Source organism: Bombina bombina, chromosome 4 (assembly GCF_027579735.1).
Source record: "Bombina bombina isolate aBomBom1 chromosome 4, aBomBom1.pri, whole genome shotgun sequence".
In the NCBI taxonomy this organism is placed as follows: Eukaryota; Metazoa; Chordata; class Amphibia; order Anura; family Bombinatoridae; genus Bombina; species Bombina bombina.
The window spans coordinates 454,562,199-454,580,662 of record NC_069502.1 but is presented as its reverse complement, the minus strand read 5'-3'; the positions used below and the strand labels follow the sequence as shown (position 1 = coordinate 454,580,662).

Below are 18,464 nucleotides of genomic sequence, written 5' to 3'. Positions count from 1 at the left end.
TCTGTAAATTCCAGTCCCTGCCAGCACATAAAGAGCCTGTTCCCAATAGTGCAATACTATTCAGATGCCTTGCTTCCTCACACATTGTATTCTAGTCTACCCACCCTAGTATTACAACTCATGGCTCCTCCTTACCTGACTACACATTGCTAAACTTTAATATAACAGATGAGCAGCACAGATAAAGAAGAAAAAAAAAAACGTACAGTAGCCAAGAAACTAGAGGCAATGGCCGTCTCTTATCTGATTGCATTTTGACAGTTTTTTTACAACTAGAGGGCGTTAGTTCATGTGTGCCTTATAGATAACATGCTCACACTCGTGGAGTTACCTAGGAGTCAGCACTGATTGGCTAAAATGCAAGTCTGTCAAAAGGGGGCAGTCTGCAGAGGCTTAAATACAAGGTAATCACAGAGGTAAAACGTATATTTCCTTCTTAATATGAGGAGAGTCCACAGCTTCATTCATTACTTGTGGGAATACAGAACCTGGCCACCAGGTGGAGGCAAAGAGACCCCAGCCAAAGGCTTAAGTACCTCCTCCACTTCCCTCACCCCCCAGTCATTATTTGCCTTTCATCACAGGAGGTTGGCAGAGAAGTGTCAGAAGATACGGAGTAGTTCCTTATGGAGGGTAGTACCCTTCGGAATTGGACTGGAGTTTTAAGTAGCCTTGTCAGCCTCTCAGTGAGAGTATTGACGAATGCTAGGGTCTGGAGACGCAGGGAGAGTCTTTCTGCTAACCCATTTAGACTCGTATTTACAGCACCTAAGCAATAAGTGTTGAGGAGTTTTACTGCCTGCTTCTTTCACTCTAGTCCATGTCAGGAGCGATGCTTACAAGACTGTCAAATTTGAGAGGATGTGTGCCTGTTCCACAGCAGAGATTCCGGTAAGTTTGTTTTATTTTTATTCAAATATGATAAAGCAAGAAGACAAGTCACAGTGTGACTCCTTTTATCTGTATGGAATAAAGGGTTAATATCTCCGGAAGTTTGTTTTATGCTGCAACATGTGAGATGAGGCTCAGACAGATGTTGTAACGTACAGGTTTTTACTTTCGATTTTGGTTAGTTGCGCAGGTTAGGTTTGGCATGCTTTTTCCTATAGCAGGAGCGGTCTTGCATGGCACACCACGTGACCGTGACAAGATGTGGTTTGACTGATTTCCTCTTTTCCTGACCGTGCGGTTTACCGGAGACTAAGCGGTTTCTCTGTGGGGCCTAGGTCATAGGAGGTGGTGAGTGCCCCAGCCATTGGGGGTATAAAGGTGCCGTTTATCTTTTTCTATAGTCCATCTTACAAGCGCAAGCTATGGAGGACTCTGATGTGTTGGAGGGTACTTCCTCTTTACCTAAACCTAATATCTGTCTATATTGTGAGGAGGTTACGGTATATCCGCCTGCTCAATTATGTTCCACATGCCTTGATAAAGTAATTTGATCTAAGAAAACAACTATGTTTAGTTCCACGGAGTTGTCCACCTCTGAGGAGTCTCCGTCCCGTGAGGTGCGTTCCCCGATGTCATCTCCTATTACAAATGCAGCTTCCCATTGCACTGCTAATCCTTCTTCTGGAGGGGCCCTCTTTCCGCCAGACTTTACTCAACAGCTACAAATGGCAGTGTCTGCGGCCTTCAGCGCTTACCTCGCCAAGCTAAGCACAAGCGAAAGGTCAAATATTGCTATCCTTCCCATGGATCATCTACTAACTTATTGGATTTATCTGATACCAGACTATCCGATGATGACACCTCTGATACTTCAGAGGATACTTCGGAATCTGCTGCCTCTAGGCCTCCAGCTGCGAAGGAACCAGACTTTAGATTTAGGATTGAACACTTACGCTTTCTGTTAAAGGAAGTTTTGGCTACTTTAGAAGTTCCAGAACCAAAATTAACTGAGGAACCTTGTATTCCTAAACTAGATGAGGTCAGGGTTGTACCACAGACTTTCCCGGTTCCCGTAAATATGGCAAATATTATTAAGAATGAATGGGAAAGACTCGGTTCTTCCTTTTCCCCTTTTTCTTCCTTTAAGAAATGATTCCCAGTTTCAGACTCTTAATTAGAGTTGTGGGGTTCCGTCCCTAAGGTGGATGGCGCTATCTTCACGCTTGCTAAACACACTACTATCCCGCTTGAGGATAGTTCCTCGTTCAAAGAGCCCATGGATAAGTAGCTAGAAACTCTGTTGAGAAAGATGTTTCAGCACACAGATATTTATTTCAACCGGCAGCAGCGGTTGCTGCGGTGGCTGGAGCCGCCACCTATTGGTGCAACTCTTTATCTGAATTGATCGAGGTGGAAGGTCCCCTTCACACGATCCAGGATAAAATTAAGGCCTTGAGAGTTGCTAATTCTTTTATTTGTGATGCAGATTATTCGCCTGAATGCTAAGGCGTCAGGTTTTTCAGTACTAGCACGTAGGGCACTCTGGCTGAAGTCTTGGTCTGCAGACATGACTTCAAAATCTAGACTTCTCTCCCTGCCATTTAAGGGGAAGATTCTTTTTGGTCCAGGCCTGGACTCAATCATATCCACAGTCACTGGAGGCAAGGGTGCCTTTTTACCGCAGGGTAAGAATAACAAGCCTAAGGGACAAAATCCTAATTTTCGTCCCTTTTGGTTGGATAAACCTGAAAGGGAACTTAGAGACCGACTCAGTCTTGGAATAAATCCAAGCAGAACAAGAAGCCCGCCGAGTCAAAGTTGGCATGATGGGGCAGCCCCCGATCCGTCTTCGGACTGTGTGGGGGGCAGACTATCTCTCTTTCTGGAGACTTGGCTGGGGAACGTGCAAGACCCTTGGGTCCTGGAGATTATCGCTCAGGGGTACAGGATAGGTTTCAGATCTCACCCACCCCGAGGCAGATTCCTCTTGTCAAACCTGTCTTCAAGACAAGAAAAAACGAGAGACCTTTCTAGGGTGCGTGAGGGATCTCTCCTCCCTGGGAGTAATTGTACCGGTACCTCTAGCAGAAAGAGGTCTGGGATACTACTCAAACCTTTTTTGTGGTTCCAAAGAAGGAGGGAACTTTTTGCCTGATTCTGGACCTAAAGTACTTAAACAAGTTCCTGTCGGTCCCATCGTTCACGATGGAGACTATAAGGTCCATTTTTGCCCTTAGTTCAGGAAGGACAGCTCATGACTACGATAGACTTGAAGGATGCTTACCTTCATGTTCCAATTCACAAGGAACACTTCAGGTTCTTGAGATTAGCGTTCCTGTACCAGCACTTCCAGTTTGTTGCACTTCCATTTGGTCTAGCTACTGCCCCAAGAGTCTTTATGAAGGTCCTAGATGCTGTGCTCACAGTGGTGAGAACCAGAGGGATAGCAGTAGCTTCATATTTAGAGGACATCCTGGTTCAGGCTCCATCCTGTCGTTTGGCAGAGGACAATTCAAAAGCTCTTCTATTTCTTCTTCGAACTCTTGGAGGATCTCTTGAAGAGTTCTCTTGTTCCCAGTACCAGGGTGGAATTCCTGGGTACGATAATAGACTCCATATCCATAAGGATATTTCTTACAGATCAGAGACGTTACAAGCTAACTTCCAATTGTCTTGCCCTACAGACCTTCTTAAGGCCCTCTGTGACCCAGTGTATGGAGGTAATTGGACTCATGGTGTCCAGCATAGACATCATTTCATTCGTCGGGTTCCATCTCAGGCCTCTTCAGCTGCTGAGCCAGTGGAACGGCGACCACTTGGATCTATTACAACAGATTTCTCTGGACAACTGGTCGAGAGAATCGCTCTCTTGGTGGCTCTGTCCAGATCACCTGTCCCAAGGGACATCCTTCTTGAGACCATCCTGGGAGATTGTGACTACGGACGCAAGTCTCTCAGGATAGGGAGCTGATTGGGATGCCAGGAAGGCACAGGGTCTGTGGACTTGAGAGGAATCTGTGGACTCTGATTTTTAGAACTTCGAGCAATCTTCAATGCTCTGAAGGCTTGGCCTCCTCTGGGTTTGTCCCAGTTTATCAGATTCCAATTAGACAACATAACTTTGGTGGCTTATATCAACCATGAGGGGGGGAACGAGCAGCTCCCTAGCAATGAGGGAAGTATCTCGGATTCTGGAATGGGTGGAGGTCCACAACTGCTTGCTGTTAGCGATCCACATTCCGGGTGTGGACAACTGGGAAGCAGATTTTCTCAGCAGACAATCCTTTCATCCGGGGGAATGGTCTCTCCATCCCGAGGTGTCTTTTCAGAGATTTGCAACAGATGGAGGATGCCGGAGATAGATCTCATGGCGTTCTGACTCAATTCCAAGCTACCCAGATACGGGTCGCGGTCCAGGGATCCTCAGGAAGAGCTGATAGATGCATTAGCAGTGCCTTGGAGGTTCAGTCTAATTTACATTTTTCTACTGTTACCACTTCTCCCTCGGATAGTGGCCCGCATCAAGCAGGAGCAAGCTTCGGCAATACTACTTGCTCCAACGTGGCGGAGAAGGATGTGGTTTGCGGACCTGGTGGGGATGTCCTCATCTCCTCCATGGAGGTTACCTTGTCGCAGGGATCTGCTGGAACAGGGTCCTTTTTGTTCATCAAAATCTATATTTTCGTAGGCTGACTGCGTGGAGATTAAATGCTTAGTCCTAGCCATGAGATGTTTTTCTGAGAGCGTGATTGATACTCTCATTCATGCTCGAAAGCCGGTCACTCGTCGCATCTATCATAAGGTGTGAAGGACCTCCTTATTCTGGTGTGAAGAGCGTGAATTCCCCTGGCATAAGGTCAAGGTTTCCAGGATTTTTTTCATTTCTACAGGATGGTATGGAGAAGGGCCTTTCTGCAAGTTCCCTAAAGGGACAGATTTCGGTTCTATCTGTGTTATTGCACAAGAGGCTCGCTGAGCTTCCTGATGTGCATTCTTTTGTTCAGGCTCTATCTAGAATCAGGCCTGTGTTTAGACCTACCGCTCCTCCTTGGAGTTTAAATCTTTTTCTTAAGGTTTTGTAGAGGGCTACGTTTGAGCCTATGCATTCGATTGACATTAAATTACTATCTTGGAAGGTTCTTTTTCTACTGGCTATTGCTTCGGCACGCAGAGTTTCTGAGATGGCGGCCTTGCAATGTGAGCCTTCTTACCTAGTTTTTCATACTGATAAGGCTATTCTTCGTACTGGGATGGGTTTTCTTCCTAATGTTGTTTCTGATCGTAACATCAATCAGGAGATTGTGGTTCCTTCCTTGTGTCCTAATCCTTCTTCGCCGAAGGAACAGTTACTTCATAATTTGGATGTGGTTCTAGCTTTGAAATTCTATCTTCAAGCTACAAAAGATTTTAGACAGACTTCTTCCTTGTTTGTTGTCTGGGAAGCGTAGAGGGCAGAAGGCCTCTTCCACTTCCTTATCTTTTTGGATGAGGAGTATTATTTGCTTGGCATATGAGACAGCGGGACATAAGCCTCCTCAGTATTATGGCTCATTCAACTAGAGCTGTGGCTTCATCTTGGGCCTTTAAGAATGAGGCCTCTATGGAGCAGATTTGTAGGGTGGCTACCTGGTCCTCTTTACATACCTTTTCAAAATGTTACAAATTTGATGTTTTTGCTTCGGCTGAAGCAGCTTTTGGGAGAAAGGTTTTGCAGGCTGTGGTACCTTCAGATAAGGGTCCGTCTCTCTTCATTTAGTGTCCTCTAGAGCTTGGCTTTTTGTTTCCCACAAGTAATGAATGAAGCCGTGGACTCTCCTCATATTACTAAGGAAACCATAAATTATGCTTACCAGATCATTTCCTATCCTTCTGTATGAGGAGAGTCCACAGCCTCCGCCCGTAGTCTCCGTTGGGCGGACCAAAATGTTTTTGTTTTGTTCTTCTGGCACCATTTATACCCTGATATTTCTCCTACTGTTCCTTGTTCCCTCTGCAAAATGACTGGGGTATGATGGAAGTGGGGGAGGTATTTAAGCCTTTGCCTCCTACTGGTGACCAGGTTCTGTTTTCCCATAAGCAATGAATGAAGCCATGGACTCTCCTCATACAGAAGGAAAGGAAATAATCTGCTAAGCATGTTGGCAGTGCAAAACTGGGGAATGGGTAAACAAAGGGATTATCTATCTTTTTAAACAATAACAATGCAGGTGTAGACTCTCCCTTTAAATACAGACTAAATAGAACAAGGGACACACTTAAAGGGATTCTTCTTTGTATAACATTTTTTGCAAATGATCCATTTACATAGCCTATCTGGGAGTGTTTTTGAAATGTGGTATAGTTTTGCTTATTTTTAAATAACACACTCCTAACCAAGCCTCAAAGTTTTAGATGTAGACTGATGTCTATAGATTCAAGTTTGCTCCTGCTTAATTAATGGATCTTTTCATATGCAGGGGAGGGGGGAGTGTCTGCTCACCCTGATTTCCCAACCCCTATTACTGGGTATCCCAGCCTAATCTCATCAACAATGCTAAACTGGGAGCTTCTAAGAAAAGTTTTAAAAGGTTTTATACTGGATTTTTATACCAGTATATGTGCATATTCTTCTATATAGTAGTGCCAATTACATGCAGTTATATGAAAATTGGTGATACTGTTCCTTTAAAAGGCAGTGACAGGATGCTGAAAACAAGACTGTCCCAGGAAAAACGGGACATTTGGCTTCTATGCTTCTTGTGAAAGTGCAACACAATAAGATCTGTGCGAACCCAGATCTTAGTCTGTTGTACTTTCACAAGAAATCTGGCTCCAAAGAAAGCTGAATGCGGTCTCCTTTTTCCACATTCAGCACTGAATGAGACTGGCAAATGAGCATCTTGGAAACCAGTTACTTCTTGCTTGCATTACAAACTGTGTTTTAGCACCCACCTGTTTGTGTCTTAACATATTTCCAGAGGTGCACCTCTGGGTGTTTTTTAGATTTAACAAAGGTTGATGCTACAGCCAAAAAAAGTATTCTCCCAGAGCACTTAGAGTATAGAGCGATATGCCTGAAAGGTTGCACATGCGCATTACTGCTGCTAGACCTGTTGTAGTAAAGTAAACTGTGAAATTTAAGACAGTTTGCTTTGCTACTAATTCGTTTGTTTAGGTGTGAAGCTCTGCCAAGTGGGAGAAAGTCAACACTTTATAAATGTTTTCTTACATTATCTGCTACTCACTAGAGCCAAGACACCAGTTCAATGGACAGTCTACCATAGAACTGGTATTGTTTTAACCCCTTAATGACAAGTGACGTACCAGGTACGTCCTGCAAAAACTTGCAGTTAGTGACAATGGACGTACCTGGTACGTCACTTGTCTAAGAGAGTGCTGGAAGCGATCGCAATCTCTTCCAGCAGCTCTCAGGGTATTGCAGTGATGCCTCGATATTGAGGCATCCTGCAATACCCTTAGAAAGCATCCGATGCAGAGAGAGCCACTCTGTGGCCCTCTCTGCACCGGTAGCGATGCGGCCGGTTCGTTGGTGGGTGGGAGCGCAACAGGGAGGCGGGTGGGCGGCCCATCGCTACCCGGCATCCGGCTCCTGTAAGTGCAATGTGCACGCCGGGTGCCGGGAGCGTGCGGGGGCGCGCATGCGCGTGCGCGTGCGCGCGATCACCTACCCACACTGACACCAATGAGTGGGAAGAGGGGGGAAAATATATATATATGAGGATCTGGGAGGGGGAGGGGGTTGGGGTATTGTGGGGGGCTGCTACACTACAGAAAAAATTAAATTAGTAATAAAAAATAATAATAAAAACACTTTTTTGGGGGGCAAATTGGGTACTGGCAGACAGCTGCCAGTACCCAAGATGGCGGCAATTAGGTAGGGGAGAGGGTTAGATTGCTGGGGGGGGGGATCATGGAGGTTGGGGCTAAGGCAGGAGTCCATCACAGCTAAAACATTTTATTTTTTTTTATTAAAAAAAATAAAAACTCCTTTTATTTAGTACTGGCAGACTTTCTGCCAGTACTTAAGATGGCGGGGACAATTGTGGGGTGGGGGAGGGAAGAGAACTGTTTGGGAGGGATCAGGGGGTGGGATGTGTCAGGTGGGAGGCTGATCTCTACCCTAAAGCTAAAATTAACCCTGCAAGCTCCCTACAAGCTACCTAATTTAACCCCTTAACTGCTGGGCATAATTTACGTGTGGTGCGCAGCAGCATTTAGCGGCCTTCTACTTACCAAAAAGCAACCCCAAAGCCATATAAGTCTGCTATTTCTGAACAAAGGGGATCCCAAAGAAGCATTTACAACCATTTGTGCCTTAATTGCAGAAGCTGTTTGTAAATAATTTCAGTGGGAAACCTAAAGTTTGTGACAAAATTTGTGAAAAAGTGAACTTTTTTTTTTATTTGATGACATTTGGCGGTGAAATGGTGGCATGAAATATACCAAAATGGGCCTAGATCAATACTTTGGGTTGTCTTCTAAAAAAAAATATATACATGTCAAGGGATATTCAGGTATTCCTGACAGATATCAGGGTTCCAATGTAACTAGCGCTAATTTTGAAAAAAAGTTGTTTGGAAATAGCAAAGTGCTACTTGTATTTATGGCCCTATAACTTGCAAAAAAAGTAAAGAACATGTAAACATTTGGTATTTCTAAACTCAGGACAAAATTTAGAAACTATTTAGCATAGGTGTTTTTTGGTGATTGTAGATGTGTAACAGATTTTGGAGGTCAAAGTTAGAAAAAGTGTGTTTTTTTCAATTTTTTCCTCATATTTTATATTTTTTTTATAGGAAATTATAAGATATGATGAAAATAATGGTATCCTTAGAAAGTCCATTTAATGGCGAGAAAAACGGTATATAATATGTATGGGTACAGTAAATGAGTAAGAGGAAAATTACAGCTAAACACAAACACTGCAGAAATGTAAAAATAGCCATTGTCATTAAGGGTAAGAAAATTGAAAAATGGTCCGGTCATTAAGGGGTTAAAAGATAGATAATCCCTTTATTACCAATTCCCCGGTTTTGCAAAACCAACACAGTTATATTAATATACTTTTTACCTCTGTGATTACCTTGTATCTAGGAACCTTCTCCCAGCCCCCTGATCACATGACTGCGACTTGTTATTATCTATTGTCTTAAATTTAGCATTGTTTTGTGCTAGATCTTAAATAACCCTCTGTGCCTGAACACAGTGTTATCTATATGGCCCACGTGTACTTTCTGTCTCTGTGTTGAAAAGAGATTTAAAAAGCATGTGATAAGAGGCAGCCCTCAAAGGCTTAGAAATTAGCATAAGATTCCTACCTATGTTTAGTTTAAACTATGAATATCAAGAGAAAAAAGCAAATTTGATGATAAAAGTAAATTGGAAAGTTGATTAAAATTAAAAGTCCTATCTGAATAATGAAAGTTTAATTTATACTAGACTGTCCCTTTAAGAAGAGCCTGTGAATTTATCAGTGATGTTCTTGGTTGGTCACATTAAGTAGCCAAGTGTACAAAATGCAGAACAGAAGTTAATTAGTGGTTACCATCTTTTGGTGAGACGTTAACTTATGAGAAAAACACCACCTGATTTTAAGCCGTTACATACCTGCTAACATATGGGAGTGGGAAGTCTATGCTGTGTGACTGAGATAAGTGGGCAGGCGTTGGGTGTTCTGTATCCATGACCGTAGGGGCGTATTGTAAGGTTACCATTGGCGGGACTTTGGTTCTTTGAGCATACTGTGAGCATTGATGGGGCAGACTTTTGCATCTAAAAGAGGTAATTTTAAAACATAACTATAATTTTTGTTCATATGCTTATAGGACATATCACCACAGGGATTTGGGAATTTTTCTAATAAGCTTTTTTCCCATGGACCTTAATGCACCAACATTCACTTTTTGATAGCTTTAAAGGGACAGTAAACAGCACTGAACCCAAATTTTTTTCTTTTGTGATTCAGATAGAGCATGCAATTTTAAGTAACTTTCTAATTTACTCCTATTATCAAATTTTCTTCTTTCTCTTGCTATCTTTATTTGAAAAAGAAGGCATTTAAGCTTTTTGTTTGGTTCAGCACTCTGGATAGCACTTTTTTATTGGTGGATGAATTTATCCACCAATCAGCAAGAACAACCCAGGTTGTTCGCCAAAAATGGGCCGACATCTAAACTTAAATTCTTGCATTTCAAATAAAGATACCAAGAGAATGAAGAAAATGTGATAATAGGAGTAAATTAGAAAGTTTCTTAAAATGTCATGCTCTATCTGAATCATTAAAGAAAAAAAATGGGTTCAGTGTCCCTTTAAATTTAAAATATTTAGTTAGACATAGTAAAAAAAACTTTGTAATGTACATTTCATTATTTATTTGACCCTCTTTTATGTAAATTAGCTCTGAATATTGTGGATTTTCTAATTCGTAGAGCTGTAAGTGTACCCTGCAGACTTTTCAAGGCTAGCACTGCTATATATCTTTCCATAACTGGCTTTAGCAGACAACAACTGCATAACAATGCACTTTGAAGGACTCTCGCTAGCCTTGTTGTTTGGCTTGTCTAAATAAGGCAACTGGTGGGTGGAGTTTGGCTATCGAGAAACAAGTGCCTCAAACATGATGTTTTTAAAAAAATTAAATAAAAATGTTGAGACTTGGCTAATAATGTTATTCTATAGCAATACAATGGAAATGTCTTATAATTACAAGGTGCGCAATTAACATAAAATATTTTTGTATGAAAAAGATGATCATATTTAAATAGTTCTCTTCCATATTCATTATTGAAATGTTTTAGCATTTGATTTTAACACTTTCTTTTTTCCTAGGTATCCTTCGCAAAGTGTATGACAATGGGAGATATTTTGGCCTATGAAGCAGATTTACTTGGTTTAGTAAAAGAGGTAAGTTGTGTGTGTTTTTTAATAAATCTCTTATTGTTTTATATTATGATCCCTAATGCTCTGAATAACAAATTAATGATATCTAAATAAAAATTTTCTTCACCTATACTTCATGTTTTTTTTTTTTTATAGCTCTCAAATTAGTTTTTCTCTGCTTGGTCTGTATTTTGTTATTTTTTTGGTTAACTGTAAATGAACTTGCACAATACAAATATTATTAATGCAAAGTGCAGAACCAGAGTTAATCCTCCCATGACTTGCCTGGGGCCCCTCATCAAACATTAGTCGCAGGCACTAACTTCCTTTCTGTATAGTTTTATAATAACCAGTTATCTAAATACTTGTGCTGGTCAAGTCCATTTCACTTAAATCGTTTCTTTTTTTGTCCATATAAGTTTGTTTGCATGGGGTCTCTGTGGATTTTGTGTTGTGCAACATTAATTATTGAAATGTTGCTGATCTCTTGTTTGGGAAGTGAAATTCAGAGTATCCCAAAAAGCCTTTAAACATTTCAAATACTGTCAGACATTTGCAGATAAAATAGTAATGCATGAGCTATAATGGCAGTATCACTTTATTAAATAGATAAGATCAATACCAAAAGCGTTTAATATGTATATATGTGTATATATATATATATATATATATATATATGCCTCACTCACCTATCTTATGCTGGCACACTGGTTGCAAGGGAGTAGGAAGGTAGAACATTCCAATGTGACAGTGCTAAAGGGGCAGTATACTGTAAAACAGATTTCCCTTCATTTGTTTCCAATGACTTATTATACCAGCAGCAGAGTATAAAATGTATGTTAAATTTAATTCTTTAGGTTTAATTTTGTATATGAAATAGCTGATTTTGTTCTTTGACATTACAACTCAACAAACTGGGTTGGACTTGCAGGGAAATCAGATCTCCTTATGTTATCACTTTCTGTACACACACATGCTTCCTTATCTAATCTCTGTTTGTATACCAAATCCCAGAACAATTGAAAACTAATATATTTATTACCTCTGACTGGGAGTGTATTTTCTTCTGCTGGCTATGTTTACAAAGCTTTTTATAGCCTATAATTAAAGGGACAGTCTAAACCAAAATTTTTATTGTTTAAAAAGATAGCTAATACCTTTACTACCCATTCTTATGGTATGAATGAATCTAATAATTATTGGGTTTACCTTTAGGATGGGACACAAACAATATTAAAGGGATAGTAAACCTTAAAAATAATGTTATATAATTCTGCACATAGTGCAGAATTATATAACATTATTTAGGTGCTATAGCCATAAAAGCATTTTTTACAGTTTAATTTGCTAAAATACGGCGCTTTTACAGACCCGCTCTCTGCTGAGCGGGTCTGTTATTTTTAGTCAGCGCATCGGGCCAGCTGTATAGTCACAGCCCGGCCCGACCGCGCCATAAGACTAAGTGCAGCTCGCTCCTGACAGGAGCGAGCTGCACTTAGTGCTATGGCACGGTCGGGCCGGGCTGTGACTATACAGCTGGCCCGATGCGCTGACTAAAAATAACAGACCCGCTCAGCAGAGAGCGGGTCTGTAAAAGCGCCGTATTTTAGCAAATTAAACTGTAAAAAATGCTTTTATGGCTATAGCACCTAAATAATGTTATATAATTCTGCACTATGTGCAGAATTATATAACATTATTTTTAAGGTTTACTGTCCCTTTAAATCTATAGATGGATGAATGTGGATGATTGAATATATATAATGATGATTTTTTTTAGGACTATATACAATGCTGGATAATAAAGACTGTACTCATGTCAATCCTGAGAAACAAACAAACCGCATGAGAGATGAAACATAAGAGCGGTTAGTTTATAATTATCTGTGAAATAGCAAGCATGCAATCTTGGGATTATATTAATAAACAGGAGTTATGGTGTTTATTGCCATAACAATGTGATCATGACACATAGTACCAACAATGATCGAAAATAGATTGCATGGAAACTGACTTGTTAAAATAATTTCTTTCATATAAGTGGCAAGAGTCCATGAGCTAGTGACGTATGGGATATACATTCCTACCAGGAGGGGTCAAAGTTTCCCAAACCTCAAAATGCCTATAAATACACCTCCTACCACACACATACCTCAGTTTTACACACTTTGCCTCCTATGGAGGTGGTGAAGTAAGCTGTGCTTGATTTCTTCTGTGATAGGTGCTTCTAGGCATTCTGAAGCCCAATTCCTCTCATTGTACAGTGTTTGTCAGAGGGATGTGAAGGGAGTATTGCCTATTTATTTTATGGTTTCACCCATTGGAAATCCTTTCAAAGGCTCTCTTTAATCGGTTGCAGGGATTCATCTCCTGCCTCCCTTTTCAGATCGACGTTATACTTCTATACCTTTACTTCTGCTGATGTTTTTTAGTACTGGCTTGGCTGTCTGCTATATGTGGATGAGTGTCTTCCGGTAAGTATGTATCGTTTTTTAAGACACTCAGCTATGTTTGGCACTATCTGTTATAAAGTTTTAAATATATGTATTTACTTATATTTGCCAAGAGCCAGGTCTATGTGTATTTCCCTTTTCTGCAGTCTATGGCCTAGATTTGGAGTTTGGCGGTAGATGGGCTGTTAACGCTCCGCGGGCTTTTTTCTGGCCGCAGCATAAAATTAACTCTGGTATCGAGAGTTCAAACAAATGCTGCGTTAGGCTCCAAAAAAGGAGCGTAGAGCATTTTTACCGCAAATGCAACTCTCGATACCAGAGTTGCTTACGGACGCGGCCAGCCTCAAAAACGTGCTCGTGCACGATTCCCCCATAGGAAACAATGGGGCTGTTTGAGCTGAAAAAAAAACTAACACCTGCAAAAAAGCAGCGTTCAGCTCCTAACGCAGCCCCATTGTTTCCTATGGGGAAACACTTCCTACGTCTGCACCTAACACTCTAACATGTACCTCGAGTCTAAACACCCCTAACCTTACACTTATTAACCCCTAATCTGCCGCCCCCGCTATCGCTGACCCCTGCATATTATTATTAACCCCTAATCTTCCGCTCCGTACACCGCCGCAACCTACGTTATCCCTATGTACCCCTAATCTGCTGCCCCTAACACCGCCGACCCCTATATTATATTTATTAACCCCTAATCTGCCCCCCACAACGTCGCCGCCAGCTACTTACAATAATTAACCCCTAATCTGCCGAGCGGACCTGAGCGCTACTATAATAAAGTTATTAACCCCTAATCCGCCTCACTAACCCTATCATAAATAGTATTAACCCCTAATCTGCCCTCCCTAACATCGCCGACACCTAACTTCAATTATTAACCCCTAATCTGACGACCGGAGCTCATCGCTACTATAATAAATGGATTAACCCCTAAAGCTAAGTCTAACCCTAACACTAACACCCCCCTAACTTAAATATAATTTACATCTAACGAAATTAATTAACTCTTATTAAATAAATTATTCCTATTTAAAGCTAAATACTTACCTGTAAAATAAATCATAATATAGCTACAATATAAATTATAATTACATTGTAGCTATTTTAGGATTAATATTTATTTCTCCAACATAGGTGTGTCCGGTCCACGGCGTCATCCTTACTTGTGGGATATTCTCTTCCCCAACAGGAAATGGCAAAGAGCCCAGCAAAGCTGGTCACATGATCCCTCCTAGGCTCCGCCTTCCCCAGTCATTCTCTTTGCCGTTGTACAGGCAACATCTCCACGGAGATGGCTTAGAGTTTTTTGGTGTTTAACTGTAGTTTTTATTATTCAATCAAGAGTTTGTTATTTTAAAATAGTGCTGGTATGTACTATTTACTCTGAAACAGAAAAGAGATGAAGATTTCTGTTTGTAAGAGGAAAATGATTTTAGCAACCGTTACTAAAATCGATGGCTGTTTCCACACAGGACTGTTGAGAGGAATTAACTTCAGTTGGGGGAAACAGTGAGCAGACTTTTGCTGCTTGAGGTATGACACATTTCTAACAAGACGATGTAATGCTGGAAGCTGTCATTTTCCCTATGGGATCCGGTAAGCCATTTTTATTACATAAGAAAAAAAGGGCTTCACAAGGGCTTTTAAGACTGTAGACATTTTCTGGGCTAAAACGATTGATATATAAGCATATTTTATACTTCATAGCTTTGAGGAATTATTTTATTCTTGGGAATTATGTAAAATAACCGGCAGGCACTGTATTGGACACCTTATTCTCTAGGGGCTTTCCCTAATCATAGGCAGAGCCTCATTTTCGCGCCTCTATTGCGCACTTGTTTTTGGGAAGCATGACATGCAGATGCATGTGTGAGGAGCTCTGATACATAGAAAAGACTTTCTGAAGGCGTCATTTGGTATCGTATTCCCCTTGGGGCTTGGTTGGGTCTCAGCAAAGCAGATACCAGGGACTGTAAAGGGGTTAATTATAAAAACGGCTCCGGTTCCGTTATTTTAAGAGTTAAAGCTTTCAAATTTGGTGTGCAATACTTTTAAGGCTTTAAGACACTGTGGTGAAATTTTGGTGAATTTTGAACAATTCCTTCATACTTTTTCACATTTGCAGTAATAAAGTGTGTTCAGTTTAAAATTTAAAGTGACAGTAACGGTTTTATTTTAAAACGTTTTTTGTACTTTGTTATCAAGTTTATGCCTGTTTAACATGTCTGAACTACCAGATAGACTGTGTTCTGTATGTGGGGAAGCCAAGGTTCCTTCTCATTTAAATAGATGTGATTTATGTGACACAAAATTTAGAGAAAATGATGCCCAAGATGATTCCTCAAGTGAGGGGAGTAAGCATGGTACTGCATCATCCCCTCCTTCGTCTACACCAGTCTTGCCCACACAGGAGGCCCCTAGTACATCTAGTGCGCCAATACTCCTTACTATGCAACAATTAACGGCTGTAATGGATAATTCTATCAAAAACATTTTAGCCAAAATTCCCACTTATCAGCGAAAGCGCGACTGCTCTGTTTTAGAAAATACTGAAGAGCATGAGGACGCTGATGATATTGGTTCTGAAGTGCCCCTACACCAGTCTGAGGGGGCCAGGGAGGTTTTGTCTGAGGGAGAAATTTCAGATTCAGGGAAAATTTCTCAACAAGCTGAACCTGATGTGATTACATTTAAATTTAAATTGGAACATCTCCGCGCCCTGCTTAAGGAGGTGTTATCTACTCTGGATGATTGTGAGAATTTGGTCATTCCAGAGAAATTATGTAAAATGGACAAGTTCCTAGAGGTCCCGGGGCCCCCCGAAGCTTTTCCTATACCCAAGCGGGTGGCGGACATTGTAAATAAAGAATGGGAAAGGCCCGGCATACCTTTCGTCCCTCCCCCTATATTTAAGAAATTGTTTCCTATGGTCGACCCCAGAAAGGACTTATGGCAGACAGTCCCCAAGGTCGAGGGGGCGGTTTCTACTCTAAACAAACGCACCACTATACCCATAGAAGATAGTTGTGCTTTCAAAGATCCTATGGATAAAAAATTAGAGGGTTTGCTTAAAAAGATGTTTGTTCAGCAAGGTTACCTTCTACAACCAATTTCATGCATTGTTCCTGTCACTACAGCAGCGTGTTTCTGGTTCGATGAACTAGAAAAGGCGCTCAATAAAGATTCTTCTTATGAGGAGATTTTGGACAGAATTCATGCTCTCAAATTGGCTAACTCTTTCACCCTAGACGCCACTTTGCAATTGGCTAGATTAGCGGCGAAAAATTCTGGGTTTGCTATTGTGGCGCGCAGAGCGCTTTGGCTAAAATCTTGGTCAGCGGATGCGTCTTCCAAGAACAAATTGCTTAACATTCCTTTCAAGGGGAAAACGCTGTTTGGCCCTGACTTGAAAGAGATTATTTCTGATATCACTGGGGGCAAGGGCCACGCCCTTCCTCAGGATAGGTCTTTCAAGGCCAAAAATAAACCTAATTTTCGTCCCTTTCGCAGAAACGGACCAGCCCCAAGTGCTACGTCCTCTAAGCAAGAGGGTAATACTTCTCAAGCCAAGCCAGCCTGGAGGCCAATGCAAGGCTGGAACAAAGGTAAGCAGGCCAAGAAACCTGCCACTGCTACCAAGACAGCATGAGATGTTGGCCCCCGATCCGGGACCGGATCTGGTGGGGGGCAGACTCTCTTCGCTCAGGCTTGGGCAAGAGATGTTCTGGATCCTTGGGCGCTAGAAATAGTCTCCCAAGGTTATCTTCTGGAATTCAAGGGGCTTCCCCCAAGGGGGAGGTTCCACAGGTCTCAATTGTCTTCAGACCACATAAAAAAACAGGCATTCTTACATTGTGTAGAAGACCTGTTAAAAATGGGAGTGATTCATCCTGTTCCATTAGGAGAACAAGGGATGGGGTTCTACTCCAATCTGTTCGTAGTTCCCAAAAAAGAGGGAACATTCAGACCAATCTTAGATCTCAAGATCCTAAACAAGTTTCTCAAGGTTCCATCGTTCAAAATGGAAACCATTCGAACAATTCTTCCTTCCATCCAGGAAGGTCAATTCATGACCACGGTGGATTTAAAGGATGCGTATCTACATATTCCTATCCACAAGGAACATCATCGGTTCCTAAGGTTCGCATTTCTGGACAAGCATTACCAGTTTGTTGCACTTCCGTTCGGATTAGCCACTGCTCCAAGAATTTTCACAAAGGTACTAGGGTCCCTTCTAGCGGTGCTAAGACCAAGGGGCATTGCAGTAGTACCTTACTTGGACGACATACTGATTCAAGCGTCGTCCCTTCCACAAGCAAAGGCTCACACGGACATTGTCCTGGCCTTTCTCAGATCTCACGGGTGGAAAGTGAACGTAGAAAAAAGTTCTCTATCTCCGTCAACAAGGGTTCCCTTCTTGGGAACAATAATAGACTCCTTAGAAATGAGGATTTTTCTGACAGAGGCCAGAAAATCAAAACTTCTAAACTCTTGTCAAATACTTCATTCTGTTCCTCTTCCTTCCATAGCGCAGTGCATGGAAGTAATAGGTTTGATGGTAGCGGCAATGGACATTGTTCCTTTTGCGCGAATTCATCTAAGACCATTACAACTGTGCATGCTCAGTCAGTGGAATGGGGATTATACAGACTTGTCTCCGTTGATACAAGTAGATCAGAGGACCAGAGATTCACTCCGTTGGTGGCTGTCCCTGGACAACCTGTCACAGGGGATGAGCTTCCGCAGACCAGAGTGGGTCATTGTCACGACCGACGCCAGTCTGGTGGGCTGGGGCGCGGTCTGGGGACCCCTGAAAGCTCAGGGTCTTTGGTCTCGGGAAGAATCTCTTCTCCCGATAAATATTCTGGAACTGAGAGCGATATTCAATGCTCTCAAGGCTTGGCCTCAGCTAGCAAAGGCCAAATTCATACGGTTTCAATCAGACAACATGACGACTGTTGCGTACATCAACCATCAGGGGGGAACAAGGAGTTCCCTGGCGATGGAAGAAGTGACCAAAATCATTCAATGGGCGGAGACTCACTCCTGCCACTTGTCTGCAATCCACATCCCAGGAGTGGAAAATTGGGAAGCGGATTTTCTGAGTCGTCAGACATTTCATCCGGGGGAGTGGGAACTCCATCCGGAAATCTTTGCCCAAATTACTCAATTGTGGGGCATTCCAGACATGGATCTGATGGCCTCTCGTCAGAACTTCAAGGTTCCTTGCTA

General features: G+C 41.8%; 1 protein-coding gene across 3 annotated transcripts in view; it reads left to right on the top strand.

The window, feature by feature from the left end:
- The window catches only part of ARMC9 (armadillo repeat containing 9), a 935,599-nt gene that overhangs the window by 18,187 nt on the left and 898,948 nt on the right, over nt 1-18,464 (top strand). For all 3 annotated transcript variants that reach the window (XM_053710306.1, XM_053710304.1, XM_053710305.1), the window contains exon 2: nt 10,720-10,794. In XM_053710306.1, the coding sequence (XP_053566281.1) occupies nt 10,738-10,794 (57 nt within the window). In that variant the 5' untranslated portion in view covers nt 10,720-10,737. The remainder of the gene's footprint in view (nt 1-10,719; nt 10,795-18,464) is intronic.